The 17,751-nt window shown below is 41.0% G+C and overlaps 1 protein-coding gene across 5 annotated transcripts in view; it reads left to right on the top strand.

The window, feature by feature from the left end:
• R3HDM1 (R3H domain containing 1) overlaps positions 1-11,279 on the top strand; it is a 108,934-nt gene extending 97,655 nt beyond the window's left edge. For all 5 annotated transcript variants that reach the window (XM_087819879.1, XM_087819878.1, XM_087819877.1 and 2 more), the window contains 3 exons: positions 8,049-8,131; positions 8,579-8,663; positions 9,936-11,279. In XM_087819879.1, coding sequence (XP_087676005.1) covers positions 8,049-8,131; positions 8,579-8,663; positions 9,936-10,297 — 530 coding nt within the window. In that variant the 3' untranslated portion in view covers positions 10,298-11,279. The remainder of the gene's footprint in view (positions 1-8,048; positions 8,132-8,578; positions 8,664-9,935) is intronic.
• The last annotated feature ends 6,472 nt before the right edge of the window (positions 11,280-17,751 follow it).

The following is a 17,751-nucleotide window of genomic DNA, read 5'->3' as shown; positions in this document are numbered from 1 at the left end:
CCTTTGCTTTTTCAGAGAGAAAGGAAGAGAGAGAAATATCCATGTGAGAGAGACACATCTATTGGTTGCCTCCCACATGCTCCCAATGGGAGTCAAGCCTGCAACCAAGATGTGTGCCCTTGGCTGGAATCAAACCCAGGACCCTTCAGTCCGAGGGCTGACACTCTAGCCACTGAGCAGAACCAGCTAGGGAAAAATCATGTTTTAAAGAATCATTAAAAGGGGAAATTCACAGTATAGTGAATGATTTTTAAAAAGATGTTACATTGCCCTGGCAAGTGTGGCTCAGTGATTAGAGTGTGATCCTGTGCACCAAAGGATTCCGTTCCCAGTCGGGGCACATACCCAGGTTTCGAGTTTGATCCTAGGTCAGGGGGTGTATGAGAGGCAATTGGAGGCAACCGACTGATGTTTCTCTCCCTCCCTCCCTCCCTCTCCCTCTCCCTTCCTCTCTCTAGAATCAATGGGAAAAACATATCCCCGGATGGGGATTAAAAAAATAAATTTAAAAAATTAAAAAGAAGTTACATGGACATTTCAAAAAAGAAACTGACCAGTAAGACTTTGAAAAAATGTTCAACATTATTATTCATTAGGGAAAGGAATATTAAAATCTGAATAAAATATCGCTTTTCCTCCACCAGAATGGCAATAATAAAAAAGACTAGCAACACCAAATGCTGTTGAACATACAGAGCAACTAAAATTCTCACACATTGGCAAGGGAATGTAAAATGATAAAACCACTTTAAGATTTGACAGTTTTTTACAATGTAGCGATTGCACGCCTAGGTATTTACCCCAGAGAAGTGAAAACATGTTCATGAAGACTTACACAAGAACATTTATAACAACTGTAATAGCCCAAACTGGACTGACCCAAATATCCACCAGTGGAGACTGGGTAAACACATTGTAGCGTATCCTTGCAATGGAACACTGCTCAGCAGTGAAGCTTAACAAAGCAAACTGCTGACATGCAACAACATGGAAGAAGCTCAGACTTATGTTAAGCAAAAAACAGGCCAGACACACAAAGAAGACTTACTCTGATTCTAATTATATGAACTCCAGCTACAAGCAAACTAAACTATGATGTTAGAAATCAGATACTGGTGTGGATGGGATATGGAGTTGACTGGAAATGAGCTTGAGGGAACTTTTCAGGAAACAGGAATGCACATTATCTCTTTTGGGTCATGGTTGCATGGACTTGTACAGTTGTTAGAAGTCATCAAACCTAACACTAAAGGTGTACATTTTGTTTTATGCTAATCGTCTCAAATTTTCTTAAAAGAATTGTAGCCTGGCTGACGTGGCTCAGTGGTTAGGGTGTCGGCCCGTGCACCAAACGGTATTGGGTTCGATTCATGGTCAGGGGCACCTTGCTTCTTTCTGTTATGAAACTGTTGAGAGAAAGGGCATACATTTCCTGAAGACACTTTCCTAGCACCTACCTATCACCCTCTTCCAAACACATAATGTACTAAATTTGGGGACTTATGGTTAAAATAAAATGAGACTATAACAAATGAAAACATTCTTCTCCAGGGGGAAGTCTTTGCAATCAACATTTATTAAGCCCTTTTTTTTTTCTTTTTTTTTAAATATTTCTTTATCTTTATTGTTGAGACCATTACAGATGTCCCCCTTTTAACCCCACTGATCCCCTCCATCCCACATCCATCCTACCCCAGGCCCTCCCCACACCAATGTCCACATCCATGGGCCATGCCCATAGACGTTCAAGTTCCCTGATTAATCTCTCCCCACCCACACACCCCTCCTTGCCTTTCCTCTGAGATACCTCAGTTTGTTCTAAGCTTCTATGTCTCTGGATCCACTTTGTTCATCAGTTTATTTTGTTTATTATATTCTACATATAAGTGAGATCATTTGGTACTTGTGTTTCCCTGACTGGCTCATTTCACTTAGCATAATACTCTCTAGTTCCCTCCATGCTGTGCCAAAGGCCAAAAGGTCCTCTTCACAGCCTCATAGTATTCCATGGTGTAAATGTGCCACAGCTTTTTTATCCACTCATCTGCTGATGGGCACTTGAGCTGTTCCCAAATCTTAGATATTGTGAATTGTGCTGCTATGAACATACGGGCACATAAGTTCTTGGCGATTGGTGTTTGGGGTTCCTTAGGATATATTCCTAGAAGTGGGGTCACTGGGTCAAATGGCAGGGTCAATTTTAAATCTTTGAGGAAACTCCATACTGCTTTCCATAGTGGCTGCACCAATCTGCATTCCCACCAGCAGTGTACCAGGGTGCCCTTTTCTCCACACCCTTGCCAGCACTTTTAGTTCATTGACTTGTTGATGGTGCCATTCTGACAGGTGTGAAGTGATACCTCATTGTAGTTTTAATTTGCATCTCTCTGATAATTAGCGACATTGAGCATTTTTTCGTATGTCTCTTAGCCATTTGTATATCCTCTTTGGAGAAGTGTCTATTTAGGTCCATTGCCCATTTTTTAATTGGATTGTTTGTCTTCCTTTTGTTAAGTCGTGTAAGTTCCTTATATATTTTGGATATTAACCCTTTATCCAATGTGTCATTGGCAAATATGTTCTCCCATACAGCGGGCTCCCTTTTCGTTTTGTTGATGGTTTCCTTTGCTGTGCAGAAGCTTTTTATTTTGATGCAGTCCCATTTGTGTATTTTCTCCTTAGTTTCTCTTGCCCTAGGAGATGTATCAGCAAACATATTGCTATGAGAGATGTCTGAGATTTTACTGCCGATGTTTTCCTCTAGGATTTTTATGGTTTCATGCCTTACATTTAAGTCTTTTATCCATTTTGAATTTACTTTTGTATATGATGTAAGTTGGTGGTCCAGTCTCATTTTTTTGCGTGTATCTGTCCAATTTTTCCAACACCATTTATTGAAAAGACTGTCTTTACTCCATTGTATGTTGTTGCCTCCTTTGTCAAATATTAATTGACCATAATGGCATGGGTCAATTTCTGGGTTCTCTGTTCTGTTCCACTGATCAATATGTCTGTTCTTGTGCCAGTACCAGGTTATTTTGATTACAGTGGCTTTGTAGTACAACTTGATATCTGTTATTGTGATCCTCCAACTTTGTTGTTCTTTCTCAAGATTGCCTTAGCTATTTGGGATGTTTTTTGGTTCCAGATAAATTTTCTAAGTGTTTTTTCTAGATCTCTGAAAAATGCTGTTGGTATTTTAATAGGGGTTGCATTGAATTTATAGATTGCTTTGGGTAATATGGACATTTTAATGATGTTAATTCTTCCAATCCATGAACATGGTATATTTTTCCATTTGTTTATATCTTCCTCTATTTCTTTTTTCAGTGTCCTGTAGTTTTCTGAGTAAAGGTCTTTTACATCTTTGGTGAAGTTTATTCCTAGGTATCTTATTTTTTTAGTTGCATTGGTAAATGGGATTTTTTTTTAGTTTCTGCTTCTGAGAGTTCATTATTGGTGTATAAAAATGCTATCGATTTCTGGGTGTTAATTTTATATCCTGCTGCCTTGCTGAATTCATTTATTAAATCTAGTAGTTTTCTGGTGGAGTCTTTAGGATTCTCTATGTACAATATCATGTCATCTGCAAATAATGACAGTTTTGTTTCCTCCTTTCCAATTTGGATGCCTTTTATGTTTTCTTCTTGTCTAATCGCTGTAGCTAGGACTTCCAGTACTATGTTGAATAAGAGTGGTGAAAGTGGACACCCCTGTCTTGTTCCTGTTCTTAGGGGAAACGGTTTTAGTTTTTGCCCATTGAGTATGATGTTGGCTGTAGGTTTGTCATATATGGCCTTTATTATATTGAGGTATGATCCCTCTGTTCCCACTTTGCTGAGAGTTTTTATCAAAAATGGGTGTTAGATTTTATCGAATGCTTTTTCTGCATCTCTTGATATGATCATGTGATTTTTATCTTTCAGTTTGTTTATGTGATGTGTCACGTTTATTGATTTGCTTATATTGTACCAGCCTTGCATCCCTGGAATAAATCCCACTTGGTCATGGTGTATGATCTTTTTAATATATTGCTGGATCCAATTTGCTAATATTTTGTTGAGGATTTTAGTATCTCTGTTCATCAGGGATATTGGCCTGTAATTCTCTTTCTTTGTAGTGTATTTATCTGGTTTTGGAATTAGGCTAATGTTGACCTCATAAAAAGAGTTTGGAAGTGTTCCTTCCTCTTGGATTTTTTGAAATAGTTTGAGGAGGATAGGTGTTAATTCCTCTTTGAATGTTTGGTAAAACTCCCTTGTGAAGCCATCTGGGCCAAAGCTTTTGTGTGCTGGGAGCCCTTTGATTACTGCTTCAACTTCATCAGCAGTTATCGGCCTATTTAGACTTTCTGATTCTTCCTGATTGAGTTTTGAAAGGTTGTATTTTTCTAGGGCTTTATCCATTTCATCCAGGTTTTCCAGCTTGATGGCACATAGTTGTTCATAGTATTTTCTTACAATCCTTTGTATTTCTGTTGGGTCAGTTGTTACTTCACCTCTTTCGTCTCTGATTTTGTTTATTTGGGTCCTTTCTCTTTTTTCTTGATGAGTCTGGCTAAAGGTTCATCAATCTTGTTTATCTTTTCAAAGAACCAGCTCTTGGTTTCATTGATCTTTTGTATTGTTTTTTAGTGTCTATGTCATTTATTTCTGCTCTAATCTTTATTATTTCTTTTCTTCTACTTACTCTGGGCTTTTCTTGTTGTTCCCTTTCTAAGTTTTTGAGTTGTAGGGTTAAAGAGTCTATTAGAAGTTTTTTTTTATTTTTTGAGGTAGGCTTGTAGTGCTATAAACTTCCCTCTCAGGACTGCTTTCATTGTATCTCATAGATCTGGAGTTGTGTGTTCATTTTCATTTGTTTCCAGGAAATCTTTTATTTCTTTCTTGATCTCTTTGGTAACCCATTCATTGTTTAAAAACATGCTTTTCAGTCTCCATGTGTTCAAATGTCTTTTAGTGTTTTTATTGTAGTTGATTTCTAGTTTCGTGCCATTGTGATCCGAGAAGATGCTTGATATGATCTCAGTCTTCTTGAACTTATAGAGACTTGTTTTGTGTCCTAACATGTGGTCTATCTTTGAGAATGTCCCGTGTGCACCTGAGAAGAATGTATATTCTGCAGCTTTGGGGTAGAATGTTCTGTAAATGTCAATTACATCCATCTGATCTAGTGTGTCATTTATGGTTGCTGTTTCCTTGTTGATTTTTTGAATGGAAGACCTATTCAGTGAAGTCATTGGGGTGTTAAAGTCCCCGAATATGACTGTATTGCTGTCAGTCTCTCCCTTAAAGTCCTCTAGAAGTTTTTTTATAAATTTAGGTGCTTCTATATTGGGTGCATATATGTTTATCAGGGTTATATCCTCTTGCTGGATTGATCCCTTTAGTATTATGTAATCACCTTTCTTGTCTCTCATTATGGTCTTCATTTTGAAGTCTATTTTGTCTGATATGAGTATTGCTACCCCAGCTTTTTTTTTTTTTTCATTTCCATTTGCATGGAATATTTTTTCCATCCCTTCACTCTCATCCTGTATGAGTCTTTTGTTCTGAGGTGGGTCTCTTGTAGACAGCATATAGTTGGGTCATGTTTTCTTATCCATTCAGCTACCCTATATCTCTTTATTGTGGCATTTAATCCATTTACATTTAAGGTTATTATTGAAAGATACTTATCTACTGACATTTTGTTTCTTTATAGCTGTTTCTCATTCTCTTCATTTCTAAGTCTAATTATAGCAGTCCCTTTAACATTTCCTGTAATGCTGGTTTTGTAGTAATAAATTCTTTTAACCTTTTTTTGTCTTGGAAGCTCTTTCTTTCACAATCTAGCTTGATTGATAATCTTGCTGGATAGAGTAGTCTTGGTTTCAGATCCTTCTTTTGCATTACCTTGAATACTTCATTCCATTTCCTTCTGGCCTGCAGAGTTTCCGATAAGAAGTCAGGACAGCCTTATGGGAGCTCCTTTGTAGGTAACAGTTTGCTTTTCTCTAGCTTCCTTTAAGATTCTCTCTTTGTCTTAGATTCTTAACATTTTAATTATGATATGTCTGGGCGTAGGCCTCTTTGGATTCTTCTTGCTTGGGACTCTCTGTGCCTTTTTCCTTTACCAGGTTAAGGAAAGTTTTCTGCCATTATTTCATCAGACAGGTTCTCTAACCCCTGCTTACTTTCAACCTTCTGTGGTACTCCTATAATACAAATATTGTTACATTTTATGCTGTCCCACAGCTCCCTTAGACTGTCCTCTTGTTTTTTAATTTTTTTGTTTTTGGGTCTCTGATTGAGTGATTTTTTTCTACCCTGTCTTTTAATTCACTGATCCAGTCCTCAGCTTCTTCTAATCTGTTTATTCCTTCTAATATATTCTTTATTTCTGCTATGTCATTCTTCATTTCTGACTGGTCATTTTTCATAGTTTCCAAATCTTTTTTCATGCTCTTGAGCATCCTTACAATCAGTATTCGAAACTCTATATCTGAGAGGTTGCTTATCTCTGTTTCATTTGGCTCTTTTTCTGGAGACTTCTCTTGTTCTTTCATTTGGGGTTTGTTATTTGGTCTCCCCATTTTGGCTAAATGTTAGGTAGATCTGCTAGGATTCTCAGTCTTTTTGGAGGGTCTCTGATTCAGGCCAATGTCAGACACAGTTTGTGATTGGCCCTGAGTACCCTGTTTGGGGCTGTCAACAACCCCAGGCTTGAGGTCTCCCCTGCTAGGGCTGGATGCATTTGGACAGGACCAAGATGCACACCAAAGTCTGCTTTTCTAAGGCCCAGGTCCCAAAACAGATCAGGCAAAAACTCAAAGCACCCTGAAGTCTGCCTCAGTCTGTAGTCTTGTTAATCTGATCCTCTTAATGAGCCTCAGGCTATAGAAGCTTCCACTGGGTGAGGCGGCTAGTTGTTATCAGTCTCTTAAGCCTCAGGCTGTAGAAACTCCTCTGGGCAGGGCAAGAGACTCTGCAGCAGGGTGGAGCAATTGCTTTCCCCCTCAGGCAAAAGCCGAAAGTTTGCCTCCCAAGAAAGATGTCCCCACAGTCTGGGGGAATGACTCCCTTTTCATGTGATGCTTTTAGGCATTCCTGAGTATAAGAAAATAATTGGAGGATCTCCATCCTGACTACCCACACACTTGTTGATTCAGGAAGAGTATACTTGCTCATGAATAACACTTATGAATTGTGCCACTCTTTCTAAGCAAGTTAAAAAAAAAATTTTTTTTTTTAGGGTTTTGTTTTGTTTTGTTTTTTGTTTTGTTTTTTTTAATCTTCACCTGAGGATATTTTTTCCACTGCTTTTCAGAGAGAGTGAAAGGGAGAGAGAGAGAAGCATTGATGTGGGAGAGACACATCCATTGGTTGCCTCCCACACGTACCCCCAACCGGGGCCGAGCCTGCAACTGAGGTATGTGCCCTTGGCCAGAATTGAACCCAGGACCCTTCAGTCTGCGGGCTGACATTCCAACCACTGAGCCAAACCGGCTGGGGCTAAGCAAGTCAAAATTATAAATACAAACTCATTTAAAGAGAGCTTATAATGTAAATATATCTACAACATAAATACACCTGTTGGTTAAGACTCTAAAATGTTTGTATACATAAATATATATATATACATGCATGTTAATAGTGACTTTGGAGAGCTAGGAAGCTTAATGTTTTTCCAGGGTCTTCCTTCCCCTGAAATGTAAGTTACATTCATTTTTAATCATCAGAAAAAATGTGGATTTTAGCATCTTAAGTGGTTACAAGGGGGTATTATAGTTATTTTGATGGGTTTCATATGGAATGTTAAAGTATATAGAGAAGTCTCTCTTCATCCTTTCCCCTGTTGACCCAGGTCCCACCACTTACCCTCCTTCATAACCACTGTTACTAGTCCTTAGTCTTTTGAGTTTACCCTGGCTCTTTAAAGGACATTTGGAACTTTTAATTCTTTTTAAAAAGGTCAGTACCTACTGAACTGAGACCATTTAGAAAACTCTAGGAAGTACTTTGTAACTAATTAGGGAAAAATGTAAAAATGTTTCTGTTGACTTTCAGGAGATGCCAGGTATCCATTGCTTGGCCAGCCACTTCAGTACAACCCTCCTGCTGTTCTGCATGGACACATGCCAACCCAGCAGGTGAGACAGCCGGCCGGCGCACCTCCTAGGCATTGTTGCCAGAGCATCAGACTTCCGTTGCTGAGTGTGTGCGCCCTGGGCCTCCTGTTGGCGCTGCGCAGGGAGAGCCTTGTGCCTCAGCTTATTCCTTTCTTGATGTCACTGGCCCCATTGAGAGCAGATCAAGGGAGAAGGTGGAGCACTGCTTGGCTGTGCAGTAATTCACTTGTGCTAGCCAAAAGTGGGTGTGCTGGGTGTAGGGCACCCTTTCTTATGAAAGACCAGCAAGTGACTGGTCGTAGTGAGGGACAGGAGTGCCATTGCCACAAAGGCAGAACTCAGAAGGCCTGGCATTGAATTTTTTCTGCTGAAATACAAAACCCGTATTGAGTATGGTTAGGTGTTAAGTGTTTAAACATTGCAAACACATTTTTCAGCATTATTTCTCATCTGTTTGTGTGTTTTCAGGGTCAGTCTGGTAGCAGGCATGGAAACCGAGGACGGAAACAAGCTAAAAAAGCTGCATCCACTGACCTTGGTGCAGGAGAAGCAGGTGTGTCCCTGAGAGGCAACTGGATGTGGTTCTACAAACTATTGAGTTGGACAGCCTTTAAAACTATACCACAGCGCAGAAATGGGTTTTCTTCTTCCTAGAGTCCTGCAAAAGTCATAGAACATTATGCCATCTATAACGTAGGGTGCTTGAATATGTTCTGGTTTTTTGTTCTTGTTTTGGTTCTCACACAGGATATTTTTCCCATTGAATTTTTTTAGAGAGAGTGGAAGAGACAGGGAGGGAGAGACAGAGAGAGAGAGAGAGAGAGAGAGAAACAATGATGTGAGAGAGAAACACATCAATTGATTGCCTCCCGCGCACACCCTGACTAGGGCCAGGGATCGAGCCTTTAACGAGTTACGTGCCCTTGACTAGGAATCAAACCCACAGCCCTTCCGTCCTCGAGCTGACGCTCTGACCACTGAGCCAAACTGGCCAGGGCTTGAATATGTTCTTTTCTCTTTTTTTTAATGTTTTTATTGATTTCAGAGAGAGAGAAAAACATCAATGATGAGAGAGTCATTGATCAGCTGCCTCCTGCCTGCACACCCCCTGCTGGAGATAAAGCCCGCAACCCAGGCATGTGCCCTGAACAGGAATTGAACAGCAGTCTCCTGGATTATAGGGTGATGCTCAACCACTGAGCCACATTGGCCAAGCTGTTCTTTTAATGCTATTTCATCTGAGGTTTGAGAGCGTAGTATGGTAAAGGTTGCATTTAGGAGGGGTGAAGGACCAAAAGGAAAAGACGTGTGTGACAGGAACAGGTAGAGTGAAACTCTTTGCCTCTGTTCTTTGAGAAAGGAAGTAATCCTTATACCCATATGGAGATAGAGCAAATGAACAAATATGTCACCTTTCTGTCACGAAGCACTGTCAGGTATGTACTTTAGCTTTCTACTCAGCCTCCTTGGGGTGGTGAGGGCAAGTGCTGTTATCTTTATTTTACTATGGGAACATGAGGCTCAGGGAACTGTTTGCCCAGAATCACACACCTCATTTAGAGAAGCCACTGTGCAGAGCTGGGTTTTGTATGCGCAGCTGTCAGTGAAGGCTGTGAAATGGGTAGTTTAGCACCATTAGCTCTCCATTCCTTGCCTAGGGGGTAAGTAGGAATGATTTGAAAGACGGCCATAACAGTTATAATTTTGTGGATTTGAGTGGTTTTAGAAAATTCTGTTCATTTTCTCTGTCATATTTGGGTCTACAGTACTTTTTCCTCCCTCTTCAATAACAGGGATTGTTAATTCTACACTTTTTCCATTCTAGTTGTTGGGAAAGTCTTGGAAATTACTGAACTACCAGATGGAATAACTCGCATGGAAGCCGAGAAGCTTTTTGGGGAACTCTTCAAAATTGGCGCCAAGATCCGGTGGCTGCGGGACCCCCAGTCCCAGTCCCAGCCGCGTCGTCACCCCCTCTGCTGTGGCAGCGGAGACAGCACTGTCAGTTCCGAACGCTCTAAACCCATTGACTTGGCCTCCACTTACACCGTCTTAGCCACATTCCCCTCCATTTCAGCTGCGCAGAATGCATTGAAGAAACAGATTAACTCGGTTAACAAATTTAAACTGAGAACAAGCAAGAAGCACTATGACTTTCACATTTTGGAAAGGGCAAGTTCTCAGTAACAGCCACCTTGGACCCTTGGCCTTTATGATTCCCCTGTCCTCTCCCGTCTTTAATTGGCTTGGTATTTGGAGTTTCTGTTAACATGATAGAGACTCCTAGGATGTGTGGTCATGGCATAACAGCTTTTGAAGACAGGCCAGTGTTCCAGCAAGGGGGCAGATACACACTGCACCCCAGACTGTAGGAATCCACATCAGAGTCATACAGAGTTAGCAGCTTTTTCTGAGGAAATGCTGTTCCAGTGTCCCATGACTTTTATAGTTATTTTGTTTTATATTTCTGAATTCTTGTATCAGATCCAAAGCTCTATTGTACAGCAAATGATTCTTCAAAATTATTACAATTAGTCGCAACCTGTATTTCTTTTTTGCAGCCAGCACAGTGTTATCCAGCATAGAACTGGGGGAAGGAATACAGGAGTGGAATAACCAAGTCAGAACCATGTGCTGTCTTTTTGAGGGGCCAAAGGATGGCTACAGAGAGCCCACAAATAGATTACTCTTCCCCTGTATCTCTAAACACAGAAGCAATTTCCAGAAAACACAGTTCCCTCATTGGGTGCTTTCCTTACTCATTTAGGTAGTATGACCATTAAGTATAAAGCAAATTATGTTATGTTCTTAAGGCTTCTTAATCAAACCACTTAGACTCAAAGGGGAATAGGAATCATTCTAGGCAGGAAAATACTTACAGGTTTTTGTGGGGATTTTTTTATATCCTTCCAATAACTAAATGCCACTTAATTGCAGTCCCCTCCTTGTGAATTTTTTGTCACCTAAGGAAATGCATTTGAAGAGTGCTGGAAACTTCTTAAGCAGTTTAAAGTTTGTTTTCATTGTTTGCAGCAGATCACTGGACATCAAAGATTCATTGCACTTATTACAAGGAACCTTTTTTCAATTCTGTATAATTTGAAAGGCTGTACAATGTGTGCTGATGCAAGCCTTTTTCAGTTCAAGAGAATAAATGTTTACAAATATAGACCCACTTTGTCTTTTGTAAATTAAAATTGCCTTTTTAAATGAGTGCCAGTATTAAAGACTTTTCCTAAAGATTTTAATTTCAAACTTAAAGAAGGAGAAAGACAGTAAACCACTCACCTTTGGTTTTTTTTCCTTATTTATTCATTTATATTGAATTTACTGTGGTGACATTGGTTAATAAAGTTATATAGGTTTCAGGGGCACAGTTCTATAACACATCTGTGTACTGTATTGTGTGGTAAACCCCTCATCTCACAAAACGTTTTACGGAGCATCACGTTCTCTGTCGCGGTGATTCCAGTGGGTATGACTTGGGTCATTTTGCCCTCTTATAAAGTTAGTGCCAATCAACTAGAGACAATTCTCAGTATGAACATATTTACATAACAAAAAACATTTGGTTAGATAAAGAATTTGTGTTCTTATCCAATATATTGATCACCCAATTGTCCATTTTAGCTCAAATGCTGTATAGAAAGCTTTCCCTATTTGTTAGGCAAATAAAGTGCTGGGAAGCCCAAAAGGTAGGAGGGCGTGCCACGTGCAGCTTCCCTGGAGCCCAGTTTCTTCCAGCCCAGAGTACGTGCAGCCCAGGAACAGCAGGTGTTATCAGATTGGCACAGATGTTCACGGATTCCAGAGCATTTGCAAAGTCACACTTGGTCCCTGGGAATCCCAGGCCTCCCTCAAGCTGGTGCATCCCAATTATAAACATTGTACTCCTGGGGACAGAAGTTGGAGCTGCCTATGAACCATGTCAGATACAGGAGCCATACACAGGAAAAGGTAAGGACTATGAAAATCATTTCCAAGGCCTGCTGAATTTTTATTACTTTTGACTGGATACGTAATTAGGGCCAGCATTGCAGCAAGAATTATTCAACCATTCATGTGGATGGAGACAGCCCACAACCCTGTGGTTTATTTCAGTTCTCTGAATATTTAACTCCTGCAGTAGGAATCCTAGTAAACCTAAGTGGAGGTTTAAATTGAGGTATAATTTACATAACATTATATTCGTTTCAGCTGTACAACATAAATATGATATTTGTATATGTTAAGAAATGATCACAAGTTTAGTTAACCTCAGCACCTCACATAGTTATCAACTTTCAAATATACAATACAGCATTAACTATAGTCACCATGCTGTATATTAAAATCTAAATTTTAGCTTTAGATTTTTGGTTTGCCCTGTAAGAGTTGAAGACTGCCCAGAGGAAATAGGTAAGAAATCAGAGAAGGCTATTGCTTTTTGTTTGTTTTTGTTTAAAATATTACAAATGTCCTTTTTTCTCCCCAATGACCCATTCCACCCCATCCCACCTCCCTCCTCGTCCCTCTACACACCATTGTTCGTGTCCTTGGGTTGTGTTTATATGTGTATGAGTTCTTTGGTTAATCTCTCCCCCTCTACCCACCCGCCCTCCTCCGTCCCCCTGAGATTCGTCAGTCTGAGCCATGCTTCCATGTCATTGAATCTATTCTGTTCATCAGTTTATTAAGTTCTTTATGTTTGTCTTTCTCTGCCTGGCTTATTTTCCTTAGCATAATATTCTCCAGGTCCATCCATACTGTCCCAAATGGTATGAGATCCTTCTTAGAGCTGCGTAGTATTCCATGGTGTAAATGTCCCACAGCTTTTTTATCCACTCACCTACTGATGGGCACTTGGGCTGTTTCCAGATCTTAGCTATTGTAAATTGCGCCGCTATGAACATAGGGGTGCATATATTCTTTCCGATTAGTGTTTCAGGATTCTTAGGAAATATTCCTAGAAGTGGGATCACTGGGTCAAAAGGCAGCTCCATTTTTAATTTTTTGAGGAAGCTCCATACTGTTTTCCATAGTGGCTGCCCCAGTCTGCATTCCCACCAACAGTGCACTAGGGCTCCCCTTTCTCCACACCCTCGCCAGCACATGTCCTTTGTTGATTTGTTGAGGGTGCCATTCTGACAGGTGTGAAGTGATACCTCATTGTGGTTTTAATTTGCATCTCTCTGATGATTAGCGAAGTTGAGCATTTTCTCATGTGTCTCTTGGCCATCTGTATGTCCTCTTTGGAGAAGTGTCTATTCAGGTCCTTTACCCATTTTTTAATTGGGTTTTTGTCTTCCTCTTGCTGAGCAGTATGACTTCTTTGTACACTTTGGAAATTAGCCCCTTATCAGATGCATCCTTGGCAAATATGCTTTCCCAGACCATGGGGTTCCTTTGTACTTTGAGGCTGTTTTCTTTTGCTGTGCAGAAGCTTTTTAGTTTGATGTAGTCCCATAGGTTTATTTTTTCTTTTGTTTCTCTTGCCCTAGGAGATGTATCAGTGAAAATTCCACTACTTGGGATGTCTGTGACTTTATGGCCTATGTTTTCTTCCAGGATTTTTATGGTTTCGCAACTTATATTTAAGTCTTTTATCCATTTTGAGTTTATTTTTGTGCATGGTGAAAGTTGGTGGTCTAGTTTCATTCTTTTGCATGTATCTGTCCAATTTTCCCAGCACCACTTATTGAAGAGACTGTCTTTACTCCATTGCATGCTCTTGCCTCCTTTGTCAAATATTAACTGACCATAATGGCATGGGTCTATTTCTGGGGTCTCTGTTTTGTTCCAATACCAGGCTGTTTTCATTACAATGGCTTTGTAGTATAGTTTGATGTCCAGTAAAGTGAGCCCTCCTGCTCTGTTCTTTTTTCTCAAGATGGCAGCAGCTGTTCAAGATCTTTTTTGGTTCCATATAAATTTTCAAAATGTTTGTTCTAGTTCTGTGAAATATGCTGTTGGTATTTTAATAGGAATTGCATTGAATTTATAATTGCTTTGGGTAGTATGGACATTTTAATGTTATTAATTCTTCCAATCCATGAGCATGGTATATTCTTCCACTTGTTTATGTCTTCCTCTATTTCTTTTTTCAGTGTCCCGTAGTTTTCCAAGTACAGGTCTTTTACATCCTTGGTTAAGTTTATTCCTAGGTATCTTATTTTTTTAGTTGCAATGGTAAATGGTATTTTTTTAGTTTCTCTCTGAAAGTTCATTGTTGGAGAGAAGGCTGTTGTTAAGTCAGCTCTTAGCTGCCACCATCACTACTCCCCATTCCCTGATTCACTTCCCCACGTGGGAATAGTTATGAAATTGTCCAAAACCCCCCATACAAACATTATAAAAATAATGCACACATTCCCTAGACTATATTCCCCTGTTCTTTTTGTGCTAGAATCTGATTTTACCTGTAGAAAAATGGTGGAAGGAGGAAGCACACACAAGGAAGCATTTAAGATGGGATTTGACCCAGACTTTAAATCTTTCTAAGGAAAGCTTCAAGTGTCCCATAGCCCTGACTGTGGTTTTTCCCAGAGCACTAACCATATTTAGGGGCAGATAGTACTTTTAGAATAAAACGGGCAGTTCTTAACCTGTGCCAATACAGAATGTGGCGAAAGTAGGTCTACAGTTGTGCGTGTGCGAAACACAGTCTGTCCTTGTATTATTATTAATTGTGTCCTTTCCCATGTGAACAGCTGCGAGCCTGCTTTCCCCCTCCTCTGTATTAGCAGCTCCAGCAGCCCCTCCTTTGGGACTGACAAGTCACTTAATAACTTTCCACTTCTGCTTTATATATTAGACATCTAAGGTTATGGCTTACAGTTCTTACACCCTTGTCCCAACAACAAACATGACTATATTGGGTGTATGTTTGTGAATCTAGAGCACAAAGTGCCATGATGCTAACAGTAATTAAAATAACTAGCTTGTCATCTGCTCTGATGACAAAGAAAGAATCTGATCCGTGCCCCCCCCACCCCACCCCCGCAGGCTAAAACATTTTTTTCTGATCCCACCAGGTAGGGACATGTGGCCTGTGCATAGTATGGAAATAGGTCTCAGTAGAACCCAAATGCCGGAGTGGCCTGGGAAGAGGCAAGCCAGCACATCAGCACCTACCTCAGCCACTGAAAAGTTGGGTTCTTCATTTGTCAGCAACAGAAAAAAACGGAAGTGTAAGACTTCAGCAGACCAGCCACAGGGCCTTTGTGAAAGTGGCCAGATCCCCGGTCCTGGTCTGCTTCCTGCCCAGTGGATAACGAGATGCATGTATAGTTTGAAAGCACATCAGATTCCATCGTCCGGTTCCCAGTGTGAACCTGGCATAAAGGTGCCCTGTACATGGTGGCATGATTCAAAGCTGGTCCTGTTGCGTGGAATTCTGGGAGTCTTTATGGACTGACCATAAAAGAACCATAAGCTCAGGTACAGCCATTCAGCCCACAGCCCTTCGCCAGCATGAGAAAGAGTCACGCTGCCCTTTTTCCCAAGCCCACATATGCGCAAACTGCACATTGCATATTTATTGTTTTCCTCTTTAGTGTCTATACTTGGATTCATTTTGGTTTGATTTCACCAGCATAAGAATATTAGAGGAGTGTAAGGAAAAGACAGTAGAACCTTCTGAATTAGAAAACTGGTAAAAGTTGGTTCTTTGCAAGGGAAGGAAAAGCTTTGAAATAGATAAATCATTAGCTACATAATCCACCCCCTCCCCCCCAAATCAGGACTGTTTCAGTTATCTTGCTGTTTAACAAGCCACCCAAATTTAATGGTGGTTGGTTTTTTTTTTAATTTTTGATTGGTTGATTCTTTTCTGTGCCCTGACAGGATTGAACCTATGGGGGCGAAGCTCTAACCAACTGAGCAATTTTCCCAGCACCCAAATTTAGTGGTTTAAAGCAATACTGTGGGTCCAGAGTTCGAATGAGGCTCAAAGAGGATGGCTTGGCTCTTCTCCGGCTGTTATCAGCTGCTCCAGCTGGGGCTGGGCTGGGCTGGGCTGGGCTGGCAGTTCCAAAATGACCTCACATGTCTAGTATCTCGAATGTCTGGGGTCCAGGGGCTGACTCTCAGCTGTGATGCCTCAGTTCTCTACCTGAATATGGACACTCCCAAGGTACCTCATCCTCCTAGGCAGCTCTGCCTGAGCAGCAGAGTAGGCCCGATAAGCCAGGGTGATCTTTCCTCTCCTAGTTTATTGCTGGCCCTGTGGTTTGGACTCTCCCCCGACCATTCCTCCCCTGGCACGTCCCTAGTCATGTGGTAGACCCCCTTAGAGGAGGAACAAGGGGAACAGTACAGCCTCTTAGACTCACTTGCACGACCACACCCTTAAGCATTAAGCCCTCAGGATGAGGTTCTGACCCACATCATATAATTTTAGAAACAAAGCCTTGGGTCCTTGACTGGAGAGAGAGTTCTGGTCAAACTAGAGATAACATCTAGGCCTCAGTTGTATTTCAGCTACAGTCCTGGAAATCAGCAAAACTAGGTGACAAAATGAGGCCATGGTGGACATCAGGACCAGCTGCAAAGACTAATAACCCCCTACCCTAGTGCTGACCAATCAGTAGGGACCACGACCTTGAAAGGACACACCTGGAAAGCTGATAAATATTCTACTGAGATCCTCCCCTGAGACCTCTGCTAAGATCCCAGCCTTTAGAGAAGCAGATAACCCTCAGATGTGCCCGGCTGGGCGTGGCTCAGCTATTGAGCTTCAATCTAGGATCCAGGAGATCGTAGTTGGATTCCCGGTCACTGCACGTGCCTGGGTTGTGGGGTCGACCCCCAGGAGGGGGCATGCAGGAGGCAGCCAATCAATGACTCTCATCATTGATGTTTCCCTCTCTCTCTCCCTCTCAAATCAATAAAGACAAAAAGGAAAATTACTTTGACATTCCAACGAGATGTTATCATAGAAGCAAAAAGACAGTAGGCTGTTAAGGTAAAGATTGACCTTTGTCAGGGAAGATACTGGCCTAGGACATGACTACCCACCATAAACTGCTTTTAGTTAAAAAAGTTTCCATTTCAGACCATCCTTTGTGGTTACTTTAGGTCTCTGAGTTTGCAAGGCCACCACGCAGGCCTCCCCTGAGTTCATCGGGTTAGCTTGTGGCCCCCTTTGGTCCACAATTGGCTTACAGAGCTCAAGGTGACCTAGGCCTACTTACATCTCTGATCTTACACCACCCCAGTACATCTGTGCTTGCTGTTTCCTCTACCTGGAATGCTCTTCCTCAGAACTTTACCTGACCAGTGCCTTTATCTTTCATAGAAATGTCACTTTAGTGGCGAGGCCTTTAATTAGCCACCAGTCTAATGTAGCTACCCAATCACAATCTTCTATATCACTTTATCTCAGTTTTCTGCATATCGTCATTATCAAATCTTTTCTTTATTTTCTGTCGCCACAACTAGAATGTAAATTCCATGAGATCAGAGATCTTATTTTGCTTGTGGCTGTCTTCTCAAGTGCTCACTAGTTGTTTAACAAATATTTGTTGACTGTTTAATAACAGGACCAGGAGAATCCCACCTGGTTTCCAGACCTGGGTATTTCACTGGTCTGGAGCTCTCCTGAGTGATATCTGCAGATGGGAGGGAGCTGGAGTAGAAGCAAGATTCAATTCCTTAATGTG

The sequence above is a fragment of the Miniopterus natalensis genome, chromosome 8, assembly GCF_054644295.1.
Source record: "Miniopterus natalensis isolate mMinNat1 chromosome 8, mMinNat1.hap1, whole genome shotgun sequence".
In the NCBI taxonomy this organism is placed as follows: Eukaryota; Metazoa; Chordata; class Mammalia; order Chiroptera; family Miniopteridae; genus Miniopterus; species Miniopterus natalensis.
The sequence above is the reverse complement of the archived record's forward strand: the minus strand, read 5'-3'. Positions and strand labels throughout refer to the sequence as shown.